Source organism: Chenopodium album, chromosome 10 (assembly GCF_948465745.1).
Source record: "Chenopodium album chromosome 10, dcCheAlbu1.1, whole genome shotgun sequence".
NCBI classification, from domain to species: Eukaryota; Viridiplantae; Streptophyta; class Magnoliopsida; order Caryophyllales; family Amaranthaceae; genus Chenopodium; species Chenopodium album.
In genome coordinates, this window is record NC_137843.1 from 9,975,130 (window position 1) to 9,996,460 (window position 21,331).

Genomic DNA, 21,331 nt, shown 5'->3' on the forward strand with positions numbered 1-21,331 from the left:
TATAAATATCCTTCATATTCATTTTCATCATATGATTGTTTTACAAAAAGAAACATTAAGATTCGTCTTCTTTATTCATTCATAAATTGTTGTAACATTGCCCTGAGTAATTGAGTATAAGTTTAGTTCAAAAAAATGATTTTACCTTTATAATACAATCAAGGTTGGTTTTTTTGTTTATGTGCTCACAAGGTGCAAGCACATGGGCAATGAAATAAACTTTGATTATACCATGCGTAAAGAACAATTGTAGTGCATAGAACATTATCGGATCAAAACTAAAGACATTCAGCATCTCATCTTTGACTCTTTTGCATTTATGTATGGTGGGTGGTTATGGCATTGGTGGAATGCAAAAATATTGGTAGGGCAGTCTGCAGGGCTATAACTCCTTGTTGCTTCACTATACTGGACTACTGAAGTACGCATTCAATGCTCCAGAATCGCGCCTTGTGCTAACTAGCAACAATACTGCTAACTATTGTTCCAGTATACTTGTATTTTTGAACAAAACAAATATGCAATTAAAGCATTATAAATATAAGAAAGTAAATTACAAATAGACTCAGCAACTTCAAACTATTAAAGCTCAGAAAGAAAAGCAAGCTAAAATTAATTTTGCAAACTGTGACATTCCTATTATGCCATCATCGAATCAAATAATTGAGCACTGAGTTTGAAACATGTACATCAACTTTACTCCATGAATACATCAAAAGAAAAAATATAATAACATCAGCAAGAAACAAGACAATTAAAAGAAAAAAGCCCTATAACTCTATGCAGTGCCAGATGGCTATATCTGAAAACCAAAATATCAATATAATAAATGGGACATATACACTTCAGCTGAAGGGGTACATCATTTGGAATCCGCCGGATGTGACAGAAACCTGAATGATGGAGGAAGATCAAGGCTAGGCAAGCCTCTTGACAACTGCAGCCATATACTTGCCTTGGTGCTCTGCGAGTGCTAGCTCAGTATCAGTAGGTTCTCGAGTGCCATCTCCTGCAAAAACTCCAGCACCATAAGGAGAACCTCCGCGTATTGTGTCCATCTTAAACATACCAGCACCAAAGGTGTACCCAACAGGAACGAAAAGCATCCCGTGGTGAGCCAATTGAGTTATTGCTGTCCAACTGCAAAAATAGATGGCAGAAAGAGGTTAACAGGATAAGTAACACTAAATAACAAGCTCGTACAGAGTATGTATGTATTTAATTTCTCAACCAGTCCCAAGAAAATCAGTCCACACAGTACAACATATTTTCTCATAGGAACTATTCAATTGTTTGCTAAGCACAGAAAATAAATATATCACAGTAGAGACACACAGGATCGAACATCAAGTTCTGGTAATGGGCTATGTTGAGAAAAGCAGGATCAAACTACAGGACAACATCGTCAAAGCTATTAGAGACATTTTATATGCTGCCTTTGTTTATTTTTCTATTAAAGTGTTCAACCTCAGTTTCAAAATTCACATGGTGGCAAACTGGCAACGATGCCCTTAAGATCTCAACATCAACCTGTCCTCTGACCTACAATAAATTTATCTGCAGGCTTCATCATTCTCCAATTCTTCTATGATTTAACCCCTCATCACAATTCAGTATTCACTACCACCATGAGACCCCACAGGTTTCACATATAGATTCCCCACCATCCCTCGCCCTAGTCCCAACAAGAGAATCATCAGCATGAGTGAACCTGAGAGGTTTGCTTAAGTGACTTCCATCCTGACAGGGTAACTCAAACTTAATAGCTCAAACTTCAAGCGGAAATTCAGAATCATGAGATCATATCTCACTTTCTATTTAACAATCGGAATCCTTCAAAAAAATGGAGAAATCTATCGGTAAACTGCAAAATTAAAAAATCTGCCTAAAATAACGAACTCAACGCCAGTAATGCATTTACAAAAACATCTTTCAAAGTCCTGCAATGGGAAAAGTTCATTGATTAACGTAGTTCATCAAGTAAAGTAGAGCCAGAGGGGCTCAATAATTAAGATATCAGTGGTTCGAGTCAATCTCTGGCTTAGCTTTGATTTCCATCACTGGTAGTTTAGTCCCCTTTCTCTTGGTCAAATCATATTGATTTACAAACTATACAATAGCAAATGGAGTCTTCTTTTCTAATGTTGGAGGAAGTCTGGAAATGTAAAGTTGATGACTCTTCCATGGTAAGTCATGCCAGCAGGCTCTGCGGCCTCTGACAGATCCTTAATATCTCTGACGGTGAAATTGGAAGTTAAATCCCCTATAAATTAAGCTTTCTCTTATTCAAATAAAAATAAACTCTTTGGTAGTCCCCAATCATGTGGTTCTCATGTAGCGAGCCCATTCTGGTTTCAGACTGGTCTACAAAGGATACACTCATATGATACATCCTAGGTGAATTTGGAGTATCTTTAACCAGATAAGAGAGTTGTAAGAAAAACAATTAAAAAAAAAAAAAAAGAAAGGTTCTTGTATTGAACGAACTACTAAAGAGAAGTGTTAAAACTGATCAAAATATGGGATTGGGAAGGGTGACAACCTCAATCCCGCATTTCATGATTGTAATTTACTTCTTGGTAATGCTGGAACTCAGTCAAAATTGATATTTTCTGTTGTAGTAGTAGTGCTTCTTTACCTCAGATTCTAGACAATAGTAAATGGTGACTAAGGAAAGCCACAACTCACAAGCAAAAAAAATAAAATTAGGAGCTGCCACTTCTGACTTTCATGTGAAAGTCAACAGGAGTGACTACATACATAAATACATAGCTCCCTTCAATCACCCTCAAAGAAATAAATTTTTAAGATCCCGCCCCTCCTACTAAGAAAAATAATGGGACCACAAGGAAGCCACCTCCATGACTACAGCAGCCAAAATCCCCTAGGAATTATGTCACCAAAGCGAAACACTCCACACAGTAAACTACCAAGCTCTTTTTTTTTTTTTTTTTTTTTGGGGGGGGGGGGGGGGGGGGGGGGGGGGAACCAACAGGTGTATTAATTAATGGACAAAGCGCTCAAGAGTACATAAGGTGAAACTTCCGGAGGACAGTGATTCACCCAAGTTTGTTCTACACCGAAAGGTAAAAGCTAAATACCAAGCTCATTTGATTACATACCAGGGTCCGTTCTTTTAACATCTCCTGCACAGATCACTCAGAGACAGGCTCAAATTTCTTCAAATACTTCTAGCATTTTCAGACAAAATTTGACGTATGAAGCTACACTACTCTCTATCATTGCATAACCTCTTAAACAATAATCTACCTAACATAAAAATTTACCAAGCATTTTCAAATTCTAAAGTGAATGAGCTTTGTTCTTAACATAGAAACAATTGCTCAATATCAACATAAAGTCATTATTTCAACCAAGTCAAACACTCCAATAAGTATGCCTCTCATATCAAACATAACCTAACACCATCAACGCATTCAAACCAATCAATTAAACTCAAACACACTAAACATTTGTAAGACAATAACCAAATTCTAATCTCAATTCCTCAAAACATAATAAACTAATTTCTAGCAATCAACATTGTTAAGTTCCGAATACTTACGCAGTGGTCTCCTGCCCGCCGCCTTGAGTACCGGTACTAACAAAAAATCCGGCAGGTTTTCCGGCCAATGCTTGATCCTTCCACAATTGTCCCGTTGAATCAAAAAATGCCTTCATTTGAGCCGCCATACACCCATACCTCGTCGGAAACCCGAACAAAAACCCGTCAGCAGCAGCTAATTCCGCCGCCTCCGCAATCTCCGGTATAGAATCATCCTTCGACGGCGCCTTCATATGAGCCAATACTTCCGGCGACAATGTCTCAGCCACCCTATACAAAACCCCTTGAACCCCATCAACGGCGTCAACCCCCTTCTTCATCTTCCTCGCTAATCCCTCCACGTGTCCATACATCGAGTAGAATACTATGTACACCTTCAGAATTCGGGTCGGATTGGGGTCGAAAACGGCGTCGTTTTGGGTAGTGGGGATTGGGTCGGAAGATGAGGTTTCAACTGGGGATTTGCTGCCGTCAATTGGTGCCGGAGGTTGGCGGTTTCCGGCGGTTGTTACGCCGTCGGGAAGTTTCTTCTTGCTGGGGACGCAACCGCCGCCTTTTCCCATGGGAGTCAAAGGAGAGAGAAATGGTTGATGGGTTGTTGTTTGGGGAAGAAGAGAGCGAAAATGGTGGGCGAATTTGAAGAGTGAGGAGAGAGAAAATGGGAGTTTGATGGTGACTGAGTTGAAGAATTAAGGGTGAGTTTGACTTTGATGAAATTGCCAGAAACGCGGTGAATTACGAATTGGGGATGATGAGGAGGAAGAAGATGACAGCGAAGATCCGGATGGTTCGCTCTCTTCGGTTGAAAGTGTTGAAATTGAGTTATTTCAGCTGAGAATGCTTTTTGACGTCGTTGTTGATACTTGATAGTACACCCATTTTCACATTTTGATATTTTGATCTTGGGTTGAGTGGAATTTGATTGAGTTTTAGGTTCGGGTTTAGATTGGGTTGAGTTATAGAAGAATTTGTCTTCATTTTAAGTTTGGGGGAGGCTTTTTTTTTTATCGCCTTTGAGATTGGATGTTAAACTTATTTTCCATATGTATGGACAATTGCATTTAAGTAGAACTTGTTTGACTGAAGTTTAACACTTTAACTATTTAACCAATTAAGTATGAATTACCCTGTCACGTTGGAAATCACTTAAGCAAATCTCTAGTTAGGACTAGGGCGAGGAATAGTGGGTAATCTATTTGTGAAAGTTATGGGTCTCATAGTGATAGTGTATACATAATTGTAATGAAGGGGTTAAATAATACTCCTTCCTTACCTTTTTAAGGTGCCCATTTCATGAAAATTAATATTGGTAATTTCTATGATAATATTTCACAATGATTAGAAGTACAAAACGTAAAACCCACAACATGACACAAACACAGCACAACACAATACAAAAACACAAATTTAAGTAGACACAACATGTTAACCATCACGTGGGCTATGTTGTGAGCCAATCCTTCACTTTGGTGGCAAAAAATAATGTCATATGTTGTATTTGGCCAATTTATTGACATAACATCAGACACATCCTACACGACCCAATATCATATTTACTTTAACTAAGTTAATCTAGAAAACTCATACATACTTCGTACACACATCTACAAATACTAACATGATTTATATTTTTCCTAAATTCAAAAACTAGTATTATGCATAAGTAGTAAACAAATTATGTTTGAAACAATTTCTAAACAAGGTCCCAAACTCAAAAGGACAATTGAGTAATGATGTCTAACTCTTATTAACATTAAGTCATCCTTTTGTCATAATTTAGCACATACTACTACTGAAATAAACAACTTTAAACACGGCCAGCTATGTTCTATATCCACCTAATGTTGTCAATAAGAGCGAGAAGGTAAGTCTCAACAACAAAATCTACATGAAGCACGATCAATATGGTTATCAACTTATGCTCTATCATTCTTTTCACCTCATTAACCCTCTCCTAAAACTTGTTCACAAAGTTGTCCTTCAAAAAACTCTTAGCAATAGCTAAATCCTCTTTGTCCATATCTACAAAGGTACGAGATTTAATCACTTCAATCATGAGCAACATCCAAGTGAATGTGTCTAATCTCCAACCACTTAATGTCAAGTTCAACACCAGAAAAAACCCCATAACATCAATGTGTCAAACCCATAACACCTAGAATTAGACAAGGGAGGAAAAACAAGGCAAGACTGCAAGAGTGCAAAATATTTTGGTTAGCAATGCATCACATGATCACATTATTATTACTTTTTGTTAAAAAATCACAACATAACACAACACAACACAAATCAACTCGACAAAAGCACAAAATTTATGTTACGTAAACACGACATGGCCCATCATGATCAACATGGGCCATGTCGTAAGCCAATCCTTCAACTTTGGTGGCAATTTTTATTTATTTTTTATTTTTTATTATTATCGAGTTTTACCAACATATTGACATAATATTAAACACGACCCAATTTCATCTTTACTTTAACTTAAATTAACCTCCAAATACTCATAACACACCATATTCAAGATTGACCGACAAAATTTGTATGTTTCTCAAATTCAAAAACTAAGATCATATACATAATTAGCAAATAGTTTACGTTCAAAACAATTTCTAGATAAGATCCAAAACTCTAAATAAGTGACAAATGAGTAACCAAACCAACAACAACAACAACACAAAAAAAAAAAAAAAAAAAAAAAAAAAAAAAAAAAAAAAATCTTAAATTGTAATCAGTTGCGCAAACATCAACAAAGATGAGTCATACAGCCGCATGGTTTTCATTTTCAACACTCTTATCCATTCATAATTCGACACCTGTAATCCCTTCCTCTTCAACGTGTCAATCCCTTAAAACCCTATTACACTTTCTCTTTCTATCTCTAAAACCAACCAACTTCAATTCTGCAGCACTTACTCACTTCACTCCCTTTAACTTACTCTCATTCCTTCATCTTCTTAAAAAATCCAATACGAGTAAATTTTTATTTATTTTTATTTTTTTTAATTTTTAGTAAAAATCCAATCTTTTTTATGATTTTCCAGTAAAGATCCTTCCTTTTTTTTTTATTTAATTTTATTTTTAATTAGAAATAAGACAGAAATGAAATAAAAACCAAGGTTTGTTGTATCCGAGTTGGACATCCACCTCACTCACACCACCTTTCTTAATTCTTGCCCGCCTACTTTCTCTCTCTCAGGTACTTACCTTTCTCTGTCTTCTAATTTTTTTTTTTTTAATTAATGGGATTTCTCTTAATTTTTGTTTTGATTTTCCCTTTAATTATGTTTATATTTTGTGATTATTTTATGTTTTGAGAAATATCTAATTTTTGTTGGTAATCTAATTAAGCCCTTTTGACAAATTTCAATTATTTTGTGGAATTGAAGGTTGAGATTGAGGATTTTAATTGTTGGGTATGTTGAATTTGTGGGCTGTTTGGTGTAGAGTCATAGATAGGGTCGCAAAGGGTAAATGATGTATTCGGGATTTGATCCGGGTTTTGAAGGGGTTGAATTATGTCTGGGTTTACTGGGTTGAGTAAAAAGAAAGAAAAATGAAAAAAAAATAGGATAGTATATATAAGATATGAGGAATTAAGAAGCTCGCAATTTTAGGTATATAATGATATTTTAGAGTTTACATGGTAAAATTCCCATATTTCTGTTTAGATATATATTTGCAACCATTATTTCAGTATTTAAGCTTTCTAACTAAATTTATCCTCTAAAATAAGTAAAATTTTCCATATTTCAGCTGTAATTAGATCTTAGCTAATCTTCTTTTAAGTGGATTAATTTAGGACCTTTACCTTCTCTCTTTATTGAGGGTTTTGTGTTTGGATGAAAGGGAGGATATTTGCTTCGTAAGGTTAGTTTTGTGAGGGAATTTGAAGGTAAATTTTGTTTACATATTGCTATTTCATTCATCAGCAGTCACTTGTAAGTTTGCTGGTTTAGTTATAGGAATATATGGAACACTGCTTTAGATCTCTTACTTGTTTTGTTTGTCGGCCGTTGTGCCTTGTCATAAACCATGGATGAATAGGGTTTAGTTTGAAGATTTGGTGATGATAAGTGCTAACATATTGGAGTGTTGTCTATGGTTTAGTTTGAAGATTTTGTGATGATAAGTGCTAACATATTGGAGTCTTGTAGTGGTCCTAGAGGATAATAGCTAGTTTAGTGGGGGTGATGCTATCTACATCATTGCTCTTCGTATTTCTCTCTATACACCAAAAATGATAATTATCGGTGTTGAATCCAATGGTGATTGTGAACTAAAAGTTCTTACGTTGAAGTCTTAATGACTGTTATTAGCCCGGAGTTGTGGGGGTGGTTTGTTATATCTTGATTTCATTCTGTAAAAAATAATAGGTTTAAGTCTTTGCTTCTTAGCATTAAAGCTTCTCTTAATGACTTTTTATCTTCGCCTCTTCCCTTTCTTTATCCGTATTTCAATTAAAAATGCATTGTACTGATTGCTTTTTTAATTTATTTTTGCTGTTTATTTATTTATATTTTTTAAAAAAGTTCCTCTACTGCCTGTGCTGGATCGTAAGGGATGGAGGGGAAGATTTTTGTGGATGATTATACGAAATAATCACTTTTGGTTCATGTCCACTTATGGGATTAAGGCTTTGATTGATTAATTGACTGCTTTTATATTTTAGTTATTAGGGTATTTAGGTTTTCTAATGTCCCAATGTTTGAGACTGATTATATCATTTATCTGTTCCTCATAGCGTGATGAACTTTTACTATGATTTTTTTTTATTTAAATTTTTTTTGGGGTTGGGGGTCAGTTGTGTTTAGGTCAGTTGTGCACTACTTCTTTTCTAAGTTAAGGGTTTGCCCTTGGATGCCCGCATTCCCATATAGAACATGAATGTTTGACTAATTGATGTTGAAGGCTTGTTAACTAACCCTTATGAGATTGATTTGAGGTCTTTAGCTTGTGCTGGCCTATTAAAAGGCAGCCTCCTTGTTTTTATCTGTGTAGATAGAATTCCTTATTTGTGTATATCCCCTAGGAGGACGCACTTCTGTCTGCAGAACCTTAATTGTCCACGAGTAGCTCTGAATATAGGTATATGATACATCTGTAGTGTTGAATTCCCATTCTTGCTGTAATAGTCAAGTTAAGTTGTACTGGAGATGGTGAATATCCCACTGTTACAATTGATCCCATTGGTGAGATTCCAGGTGAAGCCTTGGCACTTAGCCCTTGCTCACAGGAACAATGATAGCTTTAATTCTAGTCTCCCCAATTGACTGGCCTAACAAATAACAAAAGATTTTCCCAAAAAGGTGATTGAATGGTGAATATAGTCTTTTTTAATCTCTTTGATATTCCCTATCTATTGGGTATCAATAATTCTTGATCTTCCTACAGCTTAAATGAGGATATTGGTAGCATCATTTAAACTCATCTTTTTGGTTGGGCTAACATTTCTTTGGCATGGATCTTAGTTAGGGTAGATATGATAACCCGCCTACTGAAACTACAATGATAAGGATCCTATTGCAGTCTGGGATTCTTAGGTATCCTAGATGGTTTATATCTAAGCATTGGGTTAGCTTGGTTGTATAAAAATTGCCACCTAGGCCCACTGAAATGCCATATTAAAAGACTTGTTCTTGATTCCCTAATTATATTGTCCTCAACATACTTACCATATTTTGGTTAGTTGCTCTAATACTTGTGGTTGGAGAATAAATTACAAACTTTTGCTAGCAAAAGGTTTTATTCACAGCTGTATAGGCATTTAGCTTGGCTTAGATAACTATTAGTACATTTTAGGCACTCCTTTCTGAGGGCGGTAGCTTGGCTTAGGGAGTCCAATCTTTAGATTCACATGTGTCTCACTGAAGTAGGTGGTTCTTAGAAATTTACTAAAAAAATTTGTTGGCAGTTATTAGATATATGAGTTTTTAATCTTGTTAGGAAACTAGTGGTTCTTAGAAATTTACTAAAAAAATTTGTTGGCAGTTATTAGATATATGAGTTTTTAATCTTGTTAGGAAACTAGTTATTTTGAACCTCATACTAATGAGGTAGAGATGGGTGTGTGTCTTTGTGGAATATCCCTTTCGAAAGAACGATTGGATAATGTATGATTTGGAGACCAAGTTTTTTTTTTAAAGGAAACTAATGATGACAATAAAAGGAAACGAACTAATTTCCAAATATGAGTTAAACTCATATATCCACTGTCAGTAATACATGCATCAATAATATGAAGAAAAAATCTGTGTTCATTCGTGCTATTTGATGGAAATTACAATCCCTTATCTAAATATTTTTTTAGTGCACGATATATTGGAGGAATTAAGGCTCAATCCTTGAAAGTTGTTAGATAAAGGTTCTAAAAAGAAGATTGACTAGGGAAAGAGGTAAGTGGTGCTATCAATAAAGGCCGTAATTGTAATTTGGAGCCATTGAAGAACTGATCTAGTGGTCTATTGGTCTGAAAGCTCGTCTTTTCCCACTCACTTGTACTTGTATTTTTAAGCTTTTTGCACCTTTCACGTTTTATCTTTTCCTGCCATTTCACCCCATAGTTTCCTTTTTTTGGCTTTCATGTAAGTTATATCATCATCGATTCCTTCCCACAATCCTGTAGCGATTTAAGTTTTCCCTCTTTATTGATAGTTTTTTCTTGGATTAACAACTGATGTGATTCTTTGACTGGGTTGGTGTGGGCTAGATCACTCCTGCTTGGATGCTACTTAACTTTCTTTTACTTGAGCACTGATCCTAATTGTTCATTTGGGAGTTGGGACTAGATGACATGTTGTAGAATGACAAACCCACTTTAAACTGATGACTGCATTAATTGATATATTGTAGTTTCAAACACCATTTCATCACTCATAGCAATGTTAAAGAGTGAAAAAAGGCGTAGTTGCATATATTAGTTTAAAAAATTTCCTACTTTTGGTACATTGTATCACTTTATGGACAATTTCCTGCTTCTGTAAAACAGTTACATCAGTAGTTAGTCCTTCTGCCTTAGTAATTTCTATTGTGAACACTTGCTAGAGTGTTTAGAATTGGCTACAAAATTTAGGATTAAAAATTACTTGAAGTTTGTGACCATGTCCAGTTGATCTCAGTTTCTAACTTTGCATTTGGTTAGATAACAATTTAATTTTCCTAATTATGCGAATTCAAATTTCTCTTTAAGGAAAGTACGTGATTCTTGATTATTTTTTCATTGTATTACTATTCAATATTTGTATGATGCATCTCACCGGATAGGTTTTGATCTGTCATATCACATTTAATAGGATTTCATACCTCACAATATTTGCTTAGTCCTTGGTGGATCTGGTGGTGATTGGACCTATGTAAATGGGGGCAGCCGAGGAGCAGACACCTTCCAAGCCTTCAAAAGCAACAAGTTCAGCACAGGTTTTCTCTCCCTCTCTCTCTTCTTCCCAAGTCTTTCTGACGCTCTTTCTTTTCTCCTGCCTCTTTCTGTTCATGTGTTTACTGTTTAATTGTTTATATAGCCTATGCCAGTCTCAATTGTTTTTTCCCTATCCTTCTAGGAGACTCAGGCGGCAGTGCCATCATATCCTGATTGGTCAGGTTCCATGCAGGTTTGTGATTTGGAAAAACTATGCTAATTGTTGCCTTGTTCTCTCATTTTTATAATTGTTGCCTTGTTCTCTCATTTTTATTTTAAGGCTTTTGTTGTTGTTGTTCATCTTGGTATCATGAATGGTTGAAAGTTGTTGACTCTTTCTCTAGCATTATAGAGGCATAGGAAACAAGACATTCCAATAATTAGTATGATTGCAGTAATGGTTTGGTAATATATGCAATTTGTTTCCATCACTTGTTACTTGCCAGCGAAAGAGTCTCTTCTTGTGTTTGATTAAGCAATTTAGTAATATATTTGAATAATGATCTGTAATTTGGTCTTTGATGTACTCTAGCGGCTTAGTACACCTGACTCTAAAGTTCTGATCCAGCATAATGGCATTTTTAAGTCTCAGGAAATGTTCAAATTGCCCACTATTTTATTTGACTCTATAATGGAAATCATGTGACAATATTCTTTAATATTTGAATTTCTTATTTTCCTTCTAGATATAGCATTTATACCCAACAAGTCAGTGACTGTTGTTTTTCCTTTAAATTTGAGAGTTTAAGGAAAGGTGTTTGGCTCATCCTAACTTGTAATATTGCAGGCATATTATGGCAATGGTGCTACTCCTCCTTTTTTTGCTTCTACTGTTGCAGCTCCGGCACCTCATCCCTATATGTGGGCAGGACAGGTAAGTCGGCCATTAGTCCCACGGTTTTGTGACTAGTTCCTAAAATTGTACTTTTATTAATACAAATTATGGACGCTTGTCCCTCTACAGCACCCTATGATGCCACCTTATGGTACTCCAGTCCCTTACCCAGCTTTATATCCTCCCGGTGGCGTTTATGCTCATCCTAATATGGCAATGGTAATTATGACGTATAAACAATGCCAATAATGAGAAATTAAAGTGATGATATCTGATATGATAATTAAGGTTAGATGGTTGATAAATGATGATTGACACTTATTGCTCCATATCTTTTCTTGTAGACTCCAAATCCTGCTCTTGCTGTGGAAACAGAAGGAAAAAACTTGGATGTAAAAGATCAGAATTCTGCAAAAAAATCCAAAGGAAACTCCGGCATGGGGAATGAAAAGGCTGTTGAAACTGGCAAAGCAACTTCAGGCTCCGGAAATGAGGGTGCCTCGCAGAGGTGGGTGTTTTTTTTTTTGTTTTATAATATTTTTGTGAATTTCTAACAATATTTTGATACTAAGGCTCTGTTCTCTTCAACTGTGAAATAAGAAGTATTCAGAAAATTCAGCTTAATTGTTTCTAATCAGCAAAAATGATTTTTATCCATCAGCAGTTAGTTTTGATTTGTAATACTCGATAATTATCATTGATCTGTAATAATAATTGAAGCTCAGTATAAAGCATGTGAAAAGGAATGGGGCCTAAGGCTAATCATTCAAGCAGGCATGTCTAATTATTATTGTATAACAGCGCTGAAAGTGGAAGTGAAGGCTCATCAGATGGTAGTGATGACAACAATCAGCAGGCATGTCTTTACTGGCTTTTCTTTTTAGTTCATACAAGGAGAGTATAGAATTCAAAGGAAAAAATTTATCTAGTATCAATTGTTGGATTAATTTGAGCTGTAACATGTTCTAGACTTTGTTGTGTTGTTGATCTAGTGTTTAGGCTAAACTTAGCTAGTTCTTCTGTCCAGGAAAACTCTGCGACTAAGAAAGGAAGTTTCGATCTGATGCTTGAAGATGGTATATGCTATAAATTATGTTTGATTAACATCTTTTCCTTTTAGTTTCCGCTTACATTGAAGTCACATCAATGTGACATCTCATTTTGAGTTTGGGTAACTTCTGTAGGGGCTAATGCACAAAATAGCTCAGGGAATGCAGCTCAGGGTTCAGTGCCAGGAAAACCGGTGGTTGCTGCTACTAATCTTAACATTGGCATGGATTTGTGGAATACTTCTGCTGCTGGTGGAGTTAAATTGAGACCTAATACTGGAGTAGCATCTGCAGTAGCTCCCGCAATGGTTGGACGCGAAGGGCTTATGCCTGACCACCAATGGATCCAAGTATGTTTTGATTTCAAATCCTCTGGAATTTCTAGTTCCCTTTCTGCTTCGTGATTGTGTTTGATATTCTTTATTAACAGAAGCAAATTGAAGTATTGTGATTTGTAAATGCTTCATTTTGAAAAGAAGTCATAGGGATAAAAATGGACTTGTTTTGCAGCAAATAGCTAATCTGTTGTCTTATTAATTCAATTGATTAATTACACCTCATAACCTCAAGTTATGGTACATTTTGCAGAACATCTTGAGCTTGAACATAAATATGAATGTAGAACTACTTTTATGAGTTCAGGGAAACACTATACTTTCATGATTTTTCATTCATTTTATTGACCAACTTTTTTGGCAGGATGAGCGTGAACTTAAAAGGCAGAAACGTAAACAATCTAATAGAGAGTCAGCCAGGCGATCAAGGTTGCGCAAGCAGGTATAGGCTTTGTGTATTTTCTACCTTTTATATAACTTCTGCTGGCTTCTGAAATTCTTTGGTCTTTCTAGGCTGAGTGTGAAGAATTGCAAAGAAGGGTTGAGTCTCTGAATAATGAAAATAGCGGCCTCAGAGAAGAGCTCCAGAGGTTATCTGCTGAATGCGAGAAGTTGACCGCTGAAAACAATTCTATCAAGGTTTGTCAAAATGCATCAGCTTCCCTGAACAACTTTCTGTTAAAACATTGGTTTTGTATTTTGATATGCTTAAAAACCATTGTCCACATTTCCTCTTATTGTAGTACCTCTGTCCCAAATCATACTTTGCAGTTCACGATATTAATTTAGTCCATCCCAAAATTAAAGCCACTTTATGAAGTTAGTATAGTTAGATTCTATAATTCCCATATACTTTGTACTACATAACCCTTAACACACAGTTCGTAAGTATTGGTATGGTAGAGATGTAAAAGCACACAAAAATATTTTAAAAAATGACCCTAAATCAAACACACTACTATTATCAGGGTTAGTGGGCATAAGTATCATGCTTGTTTATTTCAGTGTTTCTTGATTCCAAGACTTGTATAAATGCTTTGGTATTGAACAGGAGGAGCTAACCCAGACATGTGGACCAGATAACTTACAAAGCCTCGGAGAAAACAATGCTTCTGGTGAGGCCGATAGCTGAAATGAGAGCTTAGATTAGTACTTCGGCTCAGCTTAAAATATCTGACAACAAATAGGGGAGATTTCAGTTTTTAACACAGCTTATACCATTTTTTTTTTCTTCTCTTTTTTAGCCATTGATAACGCTTGTAATGTGATTTGTGATTTCTGGGTTTATGCTAAGGCGGATTTCAGTTAATGCACAACCTCATTTGTCTGAGTAGAATTACTGTATAAAGATAAGTTATCAGCTAGATTTCTGTAATAGAGAGGTCAAAGTGTGTATTTTATTATATTACTCTGAATTCCAAGATGATTTCACAAATCTATTGTACAACTTTTGAAATAGGAAGTTTTAATCTTCTTATATTGATCGTTGATTATAATGTAGGCATGTAAGCTGAATAAAAGGTTTAGGGTACCCTAATGTGTTTACATGAAATGTCGGTATATGAATAACTACAATTGTTAAATTTCGAGACAATGTAAAATGGGCTTAGGCAATCCGAACAAGAAGAAGGAGAGTTTTGTCTACAAACAAGGCTTAGGAGCTTTCATATTAAAACCAATTGACAATAGTGGGAGTTACTCTCCTACCTTATTTTTCATTTTCTTCAATGTGCAACACTCACAAGTGGGCTTATAATGAGTTTCAACAACAATAGTGCATCTTTCCTAGCAGATGGTTATTTTCTTCAATCGTTTCCACAGCTCATTATCACCAGCACATTATAGTCGTAATAAAATTTAAGGAGAAAAATTCATTGCTCGCTACTTGTGAAGATGGCAACAATTCATGGTCATTCATGTTTATTGTATGTTCCAATTTCATCTTCATTCCAATTCAAACTTTACTAGTAAGACTACATTCATACCATAGGCATTCATGTTTACGTCGACCAAATCGCTTTGACTCCTGGAAGATGCAACTTCTTCGTGTATGGCATTGCAAATTCTTAATGAAAATTCAGAGTATGTTTTATCAAATGATCAAAAGCAAACAGCCACCAATCAATAATAAACGTGTTTAGTAAATTGCATGTATTGCAATAATCAAATACGAGCAATTGCTAAAAGATCCCTTGCTTTTTTGCGGTTCCTAAGTCCTAACCAAAATTCACGTTTCCTCTTTAAAATTGGACGCCCATTTTTGCTTTTAAAAGCTGTAAATGACAAGGGACAACGGTAATTTTTTGGAATGAGTTGTACTGCAAACTTGCATCCAAAATCTATCGTAAACTTGGAAAAAATTAGTTTACTCCTTATTACATATTTTTTATACATTGTCACAAAGTAAAGGGTCATCAGTGAAAATAGCTCTCCAACTTATTTAAATCACTATTTATACTATTTGAAGTGGATATCAAACAATTGGCGGTCTCTCTTCTAGCAAAGTTGTTTCAAATTCAATCAATATAAAAAACATGTTATCTACATATGAGTCAATTCTACGAAGGGGTCTAACATTTTTAAAAAAAAAAATTAACAACCACATGTATTCTAATCCTGATTGTCATCTGAATCGCTACCTAAAAAGCAAGGATCGTTTGTTTGACTATGACTTTGTAGTACATGTTTGATGTACTTACGTAAAACCAAAACATTTACCTTCGTAGAAATCATATTACACCATTAGCACAATAAATTTGTACAATGATGATGATGCCTCCATAGTCCATACTACACACTCACAACTACTCCATGTTGAACAAAATTGCATTGGAAATTTAGAACTACATGGTCATCATAAGCCATATCTAATCGTCATTAGCAAAAGAGACATATCACCTATAGACATGGGATTAATTGACTAATCATCCAATTATTATCAAGTTTGTGATTAATGAAGTTGGTTAATCCCTGCAATTAGTAATGATTTTGTGATACAATTTTCAAAACTCAAAACACATACTAAGTAAAATTGATAAAAGATAGTCATGATACACTAAATTCATAACATAAAAGTTTCCAGAAATTGAACCAACCCCAATACATAGTGTTACTACTACATGTATTATAGAACTATTGTGTTTTAGTTGACCTAATATGTAGTAAGTGATAGGCCTAATAATCATTCTAAGCCTCTCTCCAACTCTACAGAAGGAACAACTAACATCTACCTCCGAATTCGAATGTTCTAGTACTCCAATTAAAAACACATCATTTTTCACAAGAAAGGGACAACTTAGCACCGTCATGTTATTTCCTCGCCTTCCCCTTCTCTCTAAATTATTTACCCGACAAAAACATAAGAACTAAATTACATTTCATTAAAACTAATTAAACTTGTAACAATGTCCAACGTGGCACGTAATTAAGGTATGATTTTCTCTCTCCTCTTATCATGATTCGTAGAGTTTTACCTACAATAATTCACCATGGACAATATCATTTGCACTCTTTTTTACTATAAAGTTTCGACACTTTCCACCCCCTAAATTTAGACATTTAGCAATTGGCAATAGTACAGATTAATGCACTCTAATTATATAATTATAGAGTGCAAAATTACTAATTAATGTTAAATACCCTCCATAAAATTAGTGGAGTACGGCTGGCTTACGTGGCGGTACCGGCTTAACACCGCCAAGCTGACGTGGCGATAAGGGGCCGATCATGCCAGAACAGCATCATCTCCCCATGACGTTTCGCCACGTGGAACCCGGCAACCTGAGCCCTCCTTAACAAACACTCTGCTTGAAAATCAGCAAACTGACTAAACCCAACTGCTCTCATCCCTGCCGCCACGAACGCCTCCCGCCACGACGTTTGCCTCCCAGCCGCCACCCTCGCCGCCGCTTCCACCGCCGCAATAATCCTCGGCCGCAACACAAACGTCTCAATCCTCCTGAGGCAATCCCCGCCGACGGAAAACCCGCCGGCGGCGAACCCACTGGCGGCGGCCACATCGATCGACTCCATCATCCCGGTGTAAAATTCAATCCCAGCTAGAAAAGTCGGTCCAAACGACGCGGTACCAGCGTCAATTCCGACCTCCTTGTCAACCACGACGACACAGCTCGGCGATATCCCACGGAGATCGCCGAGAAACTTGGATATCCCGCTTCGAGAATTATTCGAAAAGCGGTTAAACACCGCAGGAGAAAGATGAACAGCTAGCTTTTCACCCTCCATAATCTTCATAGACTTAAATGACAATATCTCAAAAGTTGGTATCAACACAAAATCAATATGAAAATTAAGGTTAAGATCACGTGCAAATTGCGTGAGATTTTCCTTAACAAGCTTACTCTCAATACCAAATTCTTCAGGAACAATTGCCGTGATCCTTAATATTATGGAAATACTCATCTCTGTGGTTTGATCAGCTGCCTTGTCTACGAGTTCTCGCATGAACGACGCCCAATGACCTCCAAAACCAATGTCGAAATCGATGATATGGATGAAGGGTGATGTTCCATCGACAACGGCTTCGAGGATGGCCTGGTTGGCGGCGAAGGTGGAGAAGAGGGATACCGGGGAGATCCCCGAGAATGCTTTGTGAGCCCGTATGGTTTGGACCACCTCGTACGAGGAAAGCCGGGGTGGTCGAGGTAATGAGGAATTATTGTTGGTGTTAGTGGTCAGGTGTTGGAGAGCTTCCTTGAAGTAGAAGGCAGCTCTTTGAAGGGGTTTGCCAACGGGTGATCTGAGTCGTTGATTGAGCCGTGCCAATATCAAGTGTACTTGTTGTGAGTCGTTGGATTCGAAGGCTTGAGCTGCTCGTATGAGATCGTCTAGGAAATCGAGTCCGAAAGACGTGTTGCTGACGTTGTTATTAGTTGCCGTTGTCTGATGATGATGAAGTTGTTGTTGCTGATGATCGAAGGGGCTGAAATTCGGGTTGAGGTTTTGATTGTAGGAGAAATCGCAGAAGTTGGCGTAATCTGAGGGTAGGTCTAAAGGGGGATGATTTTGGGTGAAATGATTTTGAGAGGATGGAAAATCAGGGAGAACTTGTGTAAGGTGAGATGAATCACATGGACTAATTTGGGATAACAAAAGTTTTGGATTATTGGAGTTTGAATCATCATTAAGCCCCAGTTCAGACAGGATTGAATCCCAACCCTCTAAATTGTCCAGATCAACGTTATTATTATTCTTCGTCGTATCTGAAGATGGAGGTTGAGGTGGTGGAGTACTGGTCACGGTCTTGGTAGCACCCGCAGGGCTACTAGGACTACGTTGGAGGTCAAGGACCGAGGTAGGCTCGTAACACAAGTTGTTGTTATTGTTGTTGCTGTTGCTGTTGTTGCTACTAGGAGAATGGAAAGTGGTGTTGAAGTTGTTGTTGTTGTCGGCGGAGATGGGTTTTCCGGTGACGGTGTTGCAAGTTTGAGGGGTGGAAACGGGCACTTTCATTCCTAAAATGAGCAAAAACAAACACCCACCACTCCTCAAACTAACCTCTAATTCTTTTTTGGTCTCTTTCTCTTGTAAGTAAGTAAGTTGCTTGGAGTAGAGGTTTGTGAGAAGTGTAAGTAAGTCTTAGCTTTTTTAGGGGTAACTTGAGAGAAAAGGAGCTTATATGTATGAAAGTGGGACGGTGGGGTAGGGCTTTTTACAAGGGGGTGTTATAATTGAGGACTTTATTATCATCTATCTTTGCGTGCATGGTGTGTGCTGTTTTTTTTTTTTTTTTTTTTTTTTTTTTTTTTTTTTTTTTTTTTGCTGATGTGGGGATGCATGGAAATGGTATGGTGGTGGGGATGGGAAAAAGATGTGAGTCACGTTGACATACATTACACAATACTCCCTCTGTCCCTAATTATTTGTTTCCGAGCCATTTTTTACTTAGTTACTTTTTAGTCTAATAGAAGAGATAAAAGTAGCGAGCCAATTATACAGTATGTGAGATTAATATCATGATCCTTGTAAGTTGTAAATAAGAATAAAATCGGACAATAATTCAACTAGGTTAAATAAATTACAGGATAAACAATAAGAAACGGAGGAAGTATTGATAGAAACGAGGACCATAGATATAACATACACATACACGACATTTGTCAGAGCTCTAAAAATAAAAAATATAAATATAAAAAAGAAAAAAGAGTAGGTCTTTTTATCTCTTAAAAATTTTAGAGGCTTCAAAGCCAAGCTTTTAGCTATTGCGCTTTCTATTTAGCTTTGCTTTCCATGATTCTTCCTCCACTAAGTAGCAGCTATTTGCTTCTTCACTCTCTTTTTTCTCTCTCTCATCATGTTTCAAGGACTACTGGACTAGTATTACACTTTTTGGCTCGTCTTTCTTTCTATTATTATTTTCTTGTTTATGGAAGATCTTTTACATCTTTATGCATGTTGCCAATTATCAACTGTTACGGTTACGTTATTGGTTAATTATTGCTTATATTTGGCTTTGAGTTCATCATCATTAGCTACTGAATACACATAACACAAGTACCTATGCATGCCATGATCACTCTCTCTGTTTTTTAATGTACTCATAAGATTTCACTAATATAAGAAAAAACATGTTTGTATGTAGTCTTGTTATTAAAATCTTCACGTCTCAAGTCTCTCAACTTAATATTTAATTTCATTATTTAATTTTACAATATTGACTTCATTTCTCATCATACAATTATTATTATTATTATTATTTATTTATTTTTTTTAAAAAAAAAAAAAAAAAAAAAAAAAAACTAATGTTTTTATTATAAACCGTTTTTATCAAGCATTGTGGGAGATTTGTATCATTAACTAACGTGGTACACTTATTGTACCATATATTTAAATTTGTATGCTTCACTGTGACGGATTTACATTCATGGTAACTAGAGTTTCCATTGTACTAACAAACATTACTTTACATTGTAACCATTGAAGTTAATATCGCCTAAATAAGCACATTAAATCATATGAAAAAAAAAAAATGATAGTTGGTTGGAGGAGGGCTCTTCTCATAGCCTCAAAGGTGACAATCACCCACTCGATTGTCTATGGGACTTGCCCCATATCATACTCTTTCTAGCCCTTACCTAGGGCAGGAGGGACAACCCATCTTGGGTAGGGATTTTTTTTCTTCTTCTTAGAGATGTCTTTTTTTTTTTTTGCTAACTAGGGCCCTCTTTTGTTTCTTTTGATTTCTAATGAATTGAAAATATTCTTGCCTGTTTCATTGTCTCTCTTTGCAATTTGGACCATTTTGACATACAATAAAATTGACAATTGACTATCATCTTGAAATGATATATACAAATATTATCGCATATAATTATCAGCGTTCTCAGAAGTTCTTTAGCGTTGCTATTTGCACACAAATTAGCATAATTGGTGAGAGAATTATATGTTAACTGATGTGATGAGTGACAGAGTGAGCATAAGAAAAATGAGGAAAATGTAAGAGAGAGCGTATAGAAAGATGGCTGGTGTAAGAAAAAGTTTAAAAAAGTATAGTGAGTGAAAATGTGTTCATCGATCAAACAACAAAAGTAAAGCAAATGTGTAAAAACATTCAAAAATAAACTAAGGATCCTTTCTTTTCAGTTCAGTTCAATTCAATTCAGTTTAGTTTAGTTCAATTCTTTTCTTTTGCTAAATTTTTTTTTTATATGATTTAGCTAATGATATTGTTAATGACAATTTAGTTTAGGTGGGCCAATCTAAGTTCATCTTTATGTCTAATGATATTGTTAATGATAATTAAAGCCAAATTTCATACTTTTTAGCATAAGCACAGGGGCGTTAGAAATTAGGAAGAGGGTTTCATAATTTGGAGGGGGGGGGGGGTGGAGCGTTGAAGCACAGTCAATAGAATATTATTTTTCTAGCCTTATTTTTTTAAAGTATTCTAGCCTTACTTATATATATTATTATAATAAATATTTTTTACACTTATATATTATTATTATTATTATTATTATTATTATTATTATTATTATATAAACTTAAAAAATTTAAAATACAGTATTATTTTTATTTTTTTAATACTTATATATATTTCTTAATCCACTTAATATATTATTATTTTTTTTCATAATATTTTTATATATATTTATGTATTTTTTATATATATAT

General features: G+C 35.7%; 3 protein-coding genes across 5 annotated transcripts; 1 reads left to right on the forward strand and 2 right to left on the reverse strand.

The window, feature by feature from the left end:
* Window positions 1-616: 616 nt before the first annotated feature.
* On the reverse strand, window positions 617-4,473 carry LOC145563491 (putative NAD(P)H dehydrogenase (quinone) FQR1-like 2). The gene is made up of 2 exons (XM_081623936.1): window positions 3,566-4,473; window positions 617-1,140 (listed from the first exon to the last, which is right to left on the reverse strand). Exons 1-2 carry the CDS (start codon window positions 4,126-4,128, stop codon window positions 918-920), a joined length of 786 nt encoding a protein of 261 aa, XP_081480062.1. The 5' UTR covers window positions 4,129-4,473; the 3' UTR covers window positions 617-917.
* Window positions 4,474-6,459: 1,986 nt separating this feature from the next.
* Window positions 6,460-14,675, forward strand: LOC145562195 (G-box-binding factor 1-like). 3 transcript variants are annotated; one of them, XM_081622391.1, is made up of 12 exons: window positions 6,460-6,764; window positions 10,858-10,981; window positions 11,122-11,172; window positions 11,767-11,853; window positions 11,944-12,033; window positions 12,159-12,322; window positions 12,616-12,670; window positions 12,842-12,890; window positions 12,999-13,213; window positions 13,563-13,640; window positions 13,712-13,837; window positions 14,250-14,675. In XM_081622391.1, exons 2-12 carry the CDS (start codon window positions 10,922-10,924, stop codon window positions 14,328-14,330), a joined length of 1,056 nt encoding a protein of 351 aa, XP_081478517.1. In that variant the 5' UTR covers window positions 6,460-6,764; window positions 10,858-10,921; the 3' UTR covers window positions 14,331-14,675. The 3 variants fall into 3 exon arrangements, with proteins under 3 accessions (XP_081478517.1, XP_081478519.1, XP_081478518.1); XM_081622393.1 differs by having other exon boundaries at window positions 10,886-10,981; XM_081622392.1 differs by lacking the exon at window positions 6,460-6,764 and adding an exon at window positions 7,280-7,460.
* A 1,522-nt stretch (window positions 14,676-16,197) lies between these two features.
* Window positions 16,198-18,852, reverse strand: LOC145562197 (scarecrow-like protein 15). The gene has a single exon (XM_081622394.1). The coding sequence runs from the start codon at window positions 18,668-18,670 to the stop codon at window positions 16,886-16,888; it is 1,785 nt and encodes a 594-aa protein (XP_081478520.1). The 5' UTR covers window positions 18,671-18,852; the 3' UTR covers window positions 16,198-16,885.
* Window positions 18,853-21,331: the final 2,479 nt, after the last annotated feature.